At 39.5% G+C, this 9,990-nt stretch overlaps 3 protein-coding genes across 6 annotated transcripts; 1 reads left to right on the top strand and 2 right to left on the bottom strand.

Annotated features, from left to right (window-relative positions):
• Positions 1–401: 401 nt before the first annotated feature.
• LOC130997533 (uncharacterized) lies at positions 402–4,252 on the top strand. 3 transcript variants are annotated; one of them, XM_057922871.1, is made up of 4 exons: positions 402–528; positions 700–829; positions 1,380–1,419; positions 3,654–4,252. In XM_057922871.1, exons 1-4 carry the CDS (start codon positions 474–476, stop codon positions 3,696–3,698), a joined length of 270 nt encoding a protein of 89 aa, XP_057778854.1. In that variant the 5' UTR covers positions 402–473; the 3' UTR covers positions 3,699–4,252. The 3 variants fall into 3 exon arrangements, 2 of the variants coding, with proteins under 2 accessions (XP_057778854.1, XP_057778853.1); XM_057922870.1 differs by lacking the exons at positions 402–528; positions 700–829; positions 1,380–1,419 and adding exons at positions 1,747–2,305; positions 2,402–2,627; positions 2,714–3,177; XR_009093115.1 differs by having other exon boundaries at positions 435–903.
• A 1,699-nt stretch (positions 4,253–5,951) lies between these two features.
• Positions 5,952–7,726, bottom strand: LOC130997532 (uncharacterized). 2 transcript variants are annotated; one of them, XM_057922868.1, is made up of 2 exons: positions 7,590–7,726; positions 5,952–7,170 (listed from the first exon to the last, which is right to left on the bottom strand). In XM_057922868.1, the coding sequence occupies exon 2, from the start codon at positions 6,632–6,634 to the stop codon at positions 6,152–6,154; it is 483 nt and encodes a 160-aa protein (XP_057778851.1). In that variant the 5' UTR covers positions 6,635–7,170; positions 7,590–7,726; the 3' UTR covers positions 5,952–6,151. Both variants share the same exon structure in this region, with proteins under 2 accessions (XP_057778851.1, XP_057778852.1).
• Positions 7,727–7,958: 232 nt separating this feature from the next.
• On the bottom strand, positions 7,959–8,911 carry LOC130997529 (AT-hook motif nuclear-localized protein 16-like). The gene has a single exon (XM_057922867.1). The coding sequence runs from the start codon at positions 8,745–8,747 to the stop codon at positions 8,031–8,033; it is 717 nt and encodes a 238-aa protein (XP_057778850.1). The 5' UTR covers positions 8,748–8,911; the 3' UTR covers positions 7,959–8,030.
• Between the last annotated feature and the right edge of the window lie 1,079 nt (positions 8,912–9,990).

Raw genomic sequence — 9,990 nt, 5'->3', positions numbered from 1 at the left:
TTTTTATGGATGAAAGGAGTAGTAATTATTGAAATCGAGATAACACTATCTAAATTAATAAAATACTACTTGATCCATGTATTAATCACTATTTAAATAAATAAATTTGATGTTCCGAATAGTTATAATTTAATGGTGATTTTTCAGGTATTTATTCCTATCAAAATCACACACTTTTGCCTTATATTCTCAATCCTGCGAATAATCATGTCTGACAAATTGATTAACTAAGTTACCAAAGTACGAAGAAAACCTAAAATAATTAAAAGTGAGGGAATAAGAATCATGAGTTAATTAATTACGAGAAATGCTAAGAAAACGAAGGAAATGAACAAACAATAATAGAAATGAAGAATGAAGTTATATTAAGTTGGTTGCATAGCATACATAGGGCCTGTTTGGTTTTATGGAATGCACCATATTAGCTAACTTAATCCAGCATAGTGCATAGTTTGGTATTCTGTACATTTATTATGGGCGGCCCTGCGATAACTCAAGGCCCGGAGCAAAAAATCGGTATTACGCAAGGTAATTAATACCTCGTCACCCCCCCGATTAGGAATTAACCCAGATTCTGCACCAATTTTTTGCATACCCTTCTTACGAAAATCGAGGTTCAATTAAAAAAAAGACCTAACCCTCTTTACCTTGGTTATTCTCATTCTCCATCGGTGGTCTACCGGCGCCTCTCTCTACCAGCGCTGTCGCCGCCGTTCACTCGAGCCAGCACGACAGCTCCTGCCGCTGCTGCTGCCGTCTTCTGCTCGCCGCCCTCTTCTCAGTTTCAACTCAACAACATCAAGGATCCCCAATTCTATTTATTAATCAGGTGAACTTCTTCTTCACCGATCTTGCATCTTCTTCTTCAGCGCCAAAATCGAAGGGCACGACATAGTTGTTGAGGTTAGATGATTCCGATTTGTTTCGCCTGAACAATTTCCTGATGCTTTGGAACGGCGTGGATTTTAATACGCTTTTCCCCCAAAATCCCTCGAGTCCTTTTTCATTTCGCCCAAAATTTTAGGGTTCTTTGATTTGGGTCTGATTTATGTATGAATCTCCTGCGATTTTGTGTTTTTTTAGAGACATGTATAGGAGCAAAACAGGAATTGCTATGTTCTATCAGATAAATGCACCATTCTTATACAGGAATTTATAGGGTTCTTTGATTTGGTTCTGATTCGTATTTTTTTCGTGTACTCACATATACATTGTGTGAATTAATCTGTGAAATCAAATTATTGAACGGATTGAGAATTCAAATTTGTGCTGCCATTCCTGTTTTGACTCCTTTAGCTATCTCGATTTTTTGAGATATCATATATTTGTTGTTGCCGACTACATTAGACTGAAATTTTCTATACTTCATTTTTCTATAGGGACTCGAAGAGAAACACAACCAGTACAGAGAAGACAGAGGTCAGTTTCGCCCCCATTTGCTACTCCCAGTGTTATTGATTTATGTGTATCACAGATTTCGTTGTTCATGGAGTATATTTGTTTCGTTTTTTATTTGCATATTTACTACGTTCATGGAGTATATGTGTGTTGTGATTATAGTTTGGCAGATTTATTAGTAATCATTGTTCTATGTTATGATTTTTATTCACTACTATATGGGGGTTCTATGTCATATATTTGTGATTTGTTGATCATATTCATTGTGGAATTCCTTTGAGTGTTTATATATTAGTTTCGTTACATGTGGATTGACAGTTCCTTGTGTTCATTTGCAAGTAGGCTTCATCAAAAACCTGCTAGTTTGTGACTTCAAATGGCTGATAGGGAACGTATTCGTGGGCGTGACATACGCTTCATGTTGTTGCAAGAGATTTTGCGCTTTCACGTCATACAAGTTGCAGTTTTACTTGCTTTTTATGCTAAGGCTAGATCAAATAAAAGAAAGCGTGGTCAAAGAGTCTTAAAATACGAATTGATAAGTAAGATTCCCGACCAAGAAAAATATTTAAATCGATTGGTTGGTATAAATGACGCTGATTGTATTTCGAATCTCCGTATGGACCGTAGAACTTTTGCTAGGCTTTGTGTGATATTACGTGAACAAGGGGGGTTGGTTGATGGTCGGTTTGTAACTGTTGAAGAACAAGTAGCTATGTTCCTATCGGTTCTTGCCCATCATAAGAAAAATAGAGTAGTAAAATTTGATTTTTGGAGATCCGGCCAAACGATCTCGCATTATGTACATGCGGTGCTAGGGGCGATTATACGGATTCACCACTTATTCCTAGCCACACCCGAGGCTGTTCCCGATGGTTGCACTGACCCACGATGGCGGTGGTTTAAGGTATAAATAGAATAATATGCAAGAATATTATTATGAATGAATTAAATATAATAATTATGTTGTTTTTAACTCATTACTGTTGTGTCTTGTGCATAGGGATGTTTAGGCGCCTTAGACGGCACGTATGTAAGTGTGATGGTTGGCAATGAGGACAAACCTCGTTATAGAACAAGGAAAGGGCAAATATCAACAAATGTTTTAGGCGTATGTGATAGACAATCGAATTTCAGTTATGTCCTAACCGGTTGGGAAGGATCGGCTGCGGACTCTCGCGTGTTACGAGATGCCATCAATCGGCCTCACGGCCTTAAGGTCCCAAAGGGTATAACCTGTTATCAAACTCATTCATTACTTTGAATTATTTAAATATTGACATGAATATGTATTGATATTTTAATTTTAATGAAGGAAAATACTATTTGTGTGACAACGGTTACGCGAATAGTGATGGTTTTCTAACGCCTTTCAAAGGTGTTAGATACCATTTAAAAGAGTGGGGTCCGAACGCTGCCCGACCTCAAAATAAAGAGGAGCTCTTCAATTTGAGACATAGTAAGGCAAGAAACGCTATAGAGCGAGCCTTTGGTATCTTAAAGATGAGGTGGGGTATTCTACGATCTCCGTCCTATTATCCAATCCGGGTTCAAAATAGAATTATTATGGCAGCATTTCTACTCAATAACTTTGTTCGGATGGAGATGCCGATTGACCCCATAGAACAACAATTCGACGATATGGCACAAGAGAACGGTGTAGTTATAGATGCACCGCACGACGAATTCATAGACACCGTCGAATGTTCTCCACAATGGAACGCAGCGAGGAATATCTTAGCCGAGACCATGTGGCAACAGTATATGAATTCGAATTAGGTGTGTGGCTGTCATGTCTGGTACATGTTCATAATATTTACTTCGTGTTTGTATTTGAAGTTCATGTGTTTTTATTATGATATTTCAGCTGCTGGTACATGTTCTACTATCAATTTCACTTCATATTTGTATTCGTAGTTCATGTGTTTTTATTGTGATATTTCAGCTGCTGGTACATGTTCTACTATCAATTTCACTTCATTTTTGTATTCGTAGATCATGTGTTTTTATTGTGATATTTCAGCTGCTGGTACATGTTCTACTATCAATTTCACTTCATTTTTGTATTCGTAGATCATGTGTTTTTATTATTGTATTTCAGCTACTGGTACATGATCATAATATCCACTTCATAACACCATTCAAAGTTGAATAGTGTTTTTATTGTGATATTTCATTTGTTGGTACATGTTCATATTATTGAGGTATTTCAGGTGCTAAAATAACTCTCTCTTTGTTGTATGCCTCATTGTTAGGATGGACACCGCTTCCGATGCATCAACACCATGCCCTCCATGTAGTTGTGGCAATGGAATCATGAAGTTAAAGTGTGCAGGCTATGGATCACAGAACCCTGGCAGATACTACTACAAATGTCCATTGGGTGAGGATCATTGGAAGGGATTTTATTGGTATGACGAATATCATCGTTTATCCAATCGGATTGTCTCTCCAACTGCCGGATCTTCAGCAACCCGAGGTCGTGCTTCACCTAGTATGGTCGTTACTGCCAGCGATTTAGATTTTCAGGGAAACAACATGAACACACCCCGTGGGTACCTGGAGTTCCATAGTGCTGTTATTTGTCGCACTATAATGATTTTGATTATTGGTATTATAATTGGAAAATTTATGTGAGGGTATTTGTGGTGATCTGTCGGGCAGCGTCTATTGCTTTTGAAAATGACACTTGTTTTATGTACTCCTCTGTTGAAGTTCCTTTCTATTGGCTACAGCTTGAGACATTTTTTGTAATGACCTTGGATTATGGTGTTGTAGTTCTGATTACTGTGCAATGTGAAGTACTTTGTTGTTTCATTTTGCTCTTACGTGAGTGATGTATTGAATTTCGAATATGGGGTTATATTCCACTTTAAATTTATTTGACTTTTTTTTAGTAACTTCTACTTTTGTTTCTTGGTTCAATGAGAGTTAATATTGTTTGTTCCCAAAAGAGGTGGCTGTACAGTTGTCTGATGCAATTTGTAGGATGGTAGTCATGGACGGTGGGTATTGACCACATGCCATTGGGAAATGTTGATTAATTCAAAGCTATTGGGAAATGTTAAATTGGGACGAATCAAGTTCAAATTAGCAATAATAACAGGTGTCAATCAAATACATAGAGAGATGACACCAAACCACCACCTCCCCAACAACTAATTTTAATGGTGCTGTCAAAATTAGCTTAACCTCATATCTATAAATAGGCCTTTCAGATATGGTTCAAGCAACTAAAATCAGGTATCATAAAACACAAAACTTTTGAAATTTCAGCACCAACTCTCCGACACCATGGCTTTCCCTCAAGTTGGCCCTCAATCACTTTACCTTTATCCGGCAAATTGGGACGACACCAAGGATAAATTGATCCTTGCATGTCTCATTGAAAAAATTGAAGAATGCAGCCCAACTCCACCACATCTATCTACACACGCTTTAATTTATGCAATGATGGCTCTGAATTCGCAGCTACAAGCGGGTGTTTCGTTGAATGAAGTTGAGAGTCGCGTTGATTTTCTACACGACCGCTACGTTTGCTTCAAGAATTTGTGCAATCGTAAGGAAACTCAGTGGGATCGAACAACTAACGTCGTTCATGCCGATGACCAAGTGTGGCAAGAACTCTTCAAGGTTAGAAAACTCATAATACTCTTTCTATTAAACCTTGTTGCAAATATCAATAAATCAATCAAATAACATTATTCCATTATTTGCTATCATCATAGGAAAATGCATTCTTCCGAGCCTATTATCATAACGGTGATCCGGAGTACCTACAGATGTGCAACTTGTTTGGCCTCTACGACGTAAAAAAAGAGTTGTCTCATACGGTAATCGTTATTGAAGACTCGTCAACTGTGAAGAAGCCATCCCACCATACTATCAACGGCGAATACTGGAGTGAAGATGAGGTAACATCTCCTATCTTAAAACCAAAACCAGTGGCCAAACCAGTGGCCGCTAGGAACATCTTCCCAGACGATGCTTGTTCAAGCGCGACAGCTTCTTTCCACAATAAGCTCCCATGGAATGCACTCAAAAATAAGCTCCGTCGGCCAACGAAAACGAAAGATGACCAGAATCGCGACGGCGGTTATGGTGGAAGTTCGTGCGCGTCGTCCTCTCCTTTCAAATAGAGTTATTTTGCCGCTATCTCTTCCATTGTTTTGCCGTCCTGCTCTTATATTTCACCTTCATGTTTGATTATTATGTTTTGACCTTATTTTTGGCGTCTCCATGAGCTAATAGGTTTTTATGTTTTCTATTGAAGTACCCTACTGTTTTCCCTCTAATAATTGGTTGGACTCATGTTTTTTTACATGTTATGTGCACTCAATAATTGGTCGAACTATAAATTAGATACAAATGAAAATCAACCAATGAAATAATGACATATATGGATAATAAATTTTCTGCAATCTACTGAGCATGCAAATAAAATTTCTGCAAAATAAACACATTATCATTCAAAACTCCATAAAACGAATTACAAAATAGCATTTGAATCTCCATGAAACAAAGTACGAAATAACTTTCAAATCTCCATGAAACAAGGTACAAAATAACATGATCGGTCTCCATGAAACAAAGTACCAACAACGGCATAAGCTTAAAGGGCCAACTAGTACCCAACATAAACCTAAACAATCTTGCAACAAGTTCCAAAATATTCTTTGAACATGATATGAGAAACTGTCAGATTTCAAAATGCAAAAGAAGAGCACCAAAACATTCCTTGCACGAAGGTGACTTACTTATGCTTCAAAGCAAGCAAGTAGTGCACGTAGTCTTCCTTCGCGTCATCCGGGAGGCTTGAGAACACATCCAGACGCTCGACCTCCTTTGCAAGCAAATCTGTCAACTCAAACTTTTCCATCTTTGACAGCCCCGGAATAGCAGACAATTGAGCGAAGACTTCTTTTCTTGCCTTTGATATATCGTAGTCGTAACCCATTTTACTTGATATTGTATCAAGTCTAGTTTCGGTCCCCCGGTTAATTTCATGTAGGGCCTCGAAGAATCTGTCGTCAAAGGTGGCACTGCGGCGCCGCTTCTTGCCGCAACCCCGCACTTCCTTCTCAGCCGTAACACTCTCTTCATGAACTTGGGTGTGGCTTACATTGTCACCCGCTTCGCCATTCTCGAAGAGATCTTCAAGTGAGATGCGGTAATCATCATCGGCGTTCGGTTGGCTAGTATCCAATTTTCGATACATCTCATGGGACGCCTCCATGAGATCCTCCGCCTCATCGCCCGTAGCTCTATCTTTGCCGAATATTATCTTCCAATCCTCAAGTAGAGGCCAGCTTTTCTTGCGATAGTTGCTCACGCTATTATCGACCTACATTACAATTTAAAGCTTAACAAAACATAGTAAAACCAGGCTGCAAATAAGCAATGTAAATGGACTTACCCTCACAAAGTTCTCCCATTGTTCATCATCGCAATCAATCATGTGCTTTCCATCCACATTGAAACCAACTCCACTGGTCTTGAGGATGTTCCACAATGAATAGTAAGTCTTTTTCCACGTTGTTACCTTCGAGTTTATGTGAGGCATCCCTTTCAAATCGGTGGTCGGAAAGTCCTTCCTCATAGCCTCCTCTAACTTGCTCAAATAACCGGCTCGAAATCCGTTGTCGGATTTCCATCCTTGCGCAACGAGCTCCTTCAATGCAGCGATTAGCACTTCTTCTTCGCGTGTAGACCAACTGCGGCGCTTCTGGGTCGTCTTGTTAACACGGCCAGAAAGCGTTGTTCCATTGCTACCTGAACAACCATAAAAAAGAAAAACACCAGCAATGTGTTTCATGTGTTGCTGTATACTTATTCCAGACCACCAGCTTTGTATTTCATATTATTTAACATCCGTTTATGGCATTTCATATTATTAAAAATCCCGACCAACACGTTTTTATACCAGTCCAAAATACGATCATATACTCTAGCAAAATAATTATGTTTTGCGGTCGGCGCTAGCAAGTAGCAAGTATCTAAATATCACAGCCACTAAAACGGATAGACGAATATTGCAAAACCAAGAGCAGAACATGATATAAACACAGATCGCATAAAGACTAAAAAATATATTTTCATCAAGGCGAAGACTCATATACGACGTGAATATTTGTTAAAAAACCATTGGATATAGTTCTAAGGAGTCGCGACATGGGAGAAGAATGACCTACCTTGAGTTGCAGAACTCATTATCGGCAAGTTCAGATTGCTTTCTTGCCCTTTCTATGGAGAGAGACCTTTCACCTTCTGCGCAGAAGAGTTCTTGGCGGGTGAAGAATGTTTTCGGAGAATAGGGATTAGTGGGTGTAATGGTGTAAAGCAGAGGACAAGGTTGGAATTTCGAAAATTAGAAGGGGACATTTTTGTCCATTATTAACTTTATCTGACCTAGTACTATGAATACCAAACAGAATTCATGATTAGTTAAATGTAAAAGCAAACATCCAATTAATATTAATAACACAGTGTAATCCACACTAATTATCTAGTTTAATATTATACTAGCTAATCCAATACATAAAACCAAACGAGCCCATAATACATTGGTTACATGATTACCACATACAGAAAATAAACTGAGACTACATCTGATCGCCTTAAAATCAAGGAATTCAATTAGGGTTTCGACCCGGCCCGGCCCGGCCGGGTCCCCAGCCATAACCGTCGGAAGGCAAAGCTCCATTAGTGAGCAAATTCTGCGGAATCCCATACACATCCGCAGCGAGATCCACATGGTGGCGCTGCCTGTTGTTCTGGTAGTGCTGGCCGCCGGCCGCCATCTCGTCGGCGTCGTCCAACGGCAGGCGGTCGAAGGTGGCGTTCATGAATGTGGCCGCCATGATGACGACGGGGCCCGAGGCAATGAGCGCGCCGACGACGCTCCCGCCAACGACCTGCCCCTGCGCCCCGGCCAGGTACACGGCGAGCCCCGCCACCCCCGCGGGGGCCGGCGGGGGCAGCACAGACCCCAGCAGCGACAGGATCTCGAACCTGCCGTGGAGCGTGACGATGGAGCCCGACGACGACGGCTGCCGCAGGGTGACGTTGGTGACGAAGCCGGTGGCGCTGAGCACGCACACGCCGCGCTGCTTGCGGCGGGCGAAGCCGACGAGGTTGTCGGCGATGTCGCAGCCGGAGACCACCTCCATGGCGTGGGCCTTGAGCGCGTTGGCGCTGTCCCTGGTGATGATGATGGGGGGCTTCGGCTTGTTCTTGGACCCCGCGGGGCGCCCGCGGGGGCGCCGGATCGCCGACTTGGGCGGCTTCGCGGCGGCGACGAGGAGGTCGGGGGTTTGGATTTGATCGAGTGCATCTGCTCCGCCGGTCATTTTGGTGGCTGTGGGAGTAGTGTGGGGAGTAGTAGTGGATGGTTTATAGTAGTCATGTGAGTGATTAAAAAACAAACTCGGAACTTAATTAATGGTGATTAGGATATGGTTAAGTAAGAGTAATACAATCTGCTATATATGTTTCCTAACTTTCAACAGATTATCATCTTCATGTAGATTGCCTTCCGTAACAATCAACTACTACCTCTCAACTAGTATATTCCACATGGCCTTAAACATTTTGTTATTGCTTAATTATGTGGCTTCCACTAAACTTTATATGAATAAGCAGTGGCGAATCCATGATTTGTTATTAGGGGGGACGAATTTTATTGAAGTACGACGTTTGAAAATATCTATATGGGGGTTCGGGGACGGAAGCACCCGAGCCAAATTTTTTTAAGCATTCCATCAATTAATTTTTATATCCAACTAGAATTTTAATGGGTTTAGAATTAGAATCAGTCACTTAATATACTCCATCCGTCCCAATGAAAACGGTGCACTTCTTTTCGACACTAGATTTAAAGAGAATAAAATTGTAGTATAAAACCGTATAAAGGTGTGTGGGGCCACATTGTTTGTAGTGTAAAATTATTATGAAAAAAGGAAATGCATAACTTTCGTTGGAACGGAGGGAGTAGTAAATAGTTGTTCGCAATTTTAATTGAATGACAAGTACATTAAAAGCGTATAAAGACCTACTTCTATACGCTTTTTGAAAAATTGTTTTATCTTAAAAAAAAAAACTAATTTCATTATTAATAGTTCATAATTTACTTTAGCTCGAGGATTGACTTAAATTCAATATTAAAAATTTATTAATTAGAAAGGAAAATAAGACAAAAATAACACAAACTTAACAAACTAATAGAACAAATAACTGTAAACTGTTAAACAATTAACGTGGATATTATAATTATTAAAATATTGTATTATATATATTTTGTATATATATATATATAGTAAAATAAATAAAATAAATTTGGGGGGGTACAGTTGTACCCCCTTGCACCCATGTAGATCCGCCCCTGTGAATAAGTAAAATGAGATTTATGCATGCATACCAATTTTAATATATCAAAAATAAATTATATATACTGTTATAATTTATGAACTCTGTAGATTGTAAATTTTGATTGAGTCAATATATGAAAGTAGCCACTTTTTGTTAGTAAACTTAAAATTTACCCAATCAAATAAATTTTTTAAAAAATAATCACTTTTTATGTTAAATGACTAA

Source organism: Salvia miltiorrhiza, chromosome 8 (assembly GCF_028751815.1).
Source record: "Salvia miltiorrhiza cultivar Shanhuang (shh) chromosome 8, IMPLAD_Smil_shh, whole genome shotgun sequence".
NCBI lineage: Eukaryota > Viridiplantae > Streptophyta > Magnoliopsida > Lamiales > Lamiaceae > Salvia > Salvia miltiorrhiza.
This window is presented reverse-complemented; position numbering and strand designations above follow the sequence as displayed.

Bases quoted from the DNA above. Each gene is read 5' to 3' on its own strand.
- LOC130997532 (XM_057922868.1), bottom strand. From the start codon at position 6,634: ATGGAGGCGTCCCATGAGATGTATCGAAAATTGGATACTAGCCAACCG.
- LOC130997533 (XM_057922870.1), top strand. From the start codon at position 1,775: ATGGCTGATAGGGAACGTATTCGTGGGCGTGACATACGCTTCATGTTG. The intron at 2,306-2,401 runs GTATAAATAGAA...TCTTGTGCATAG, and splicing joins CACGATGGCGGTGGTTTAAG to GGATGTTTAGGCGCCTTAGA. The intron at 2,628-2,713 runs GTATAACCTGTT...ATTTTAATGAAG, and splicing joins CGGCCTTAAGGTCCCAAAGG to GAAAATACTATTTGTGTGAC.
- LOC130997529 (XM_057922867.1), bottom strand. From the start codon at position 8,747: ATGACCGGCGGAGCAGATGCACTCGATCAAATCCAAACCCCCGACCTC.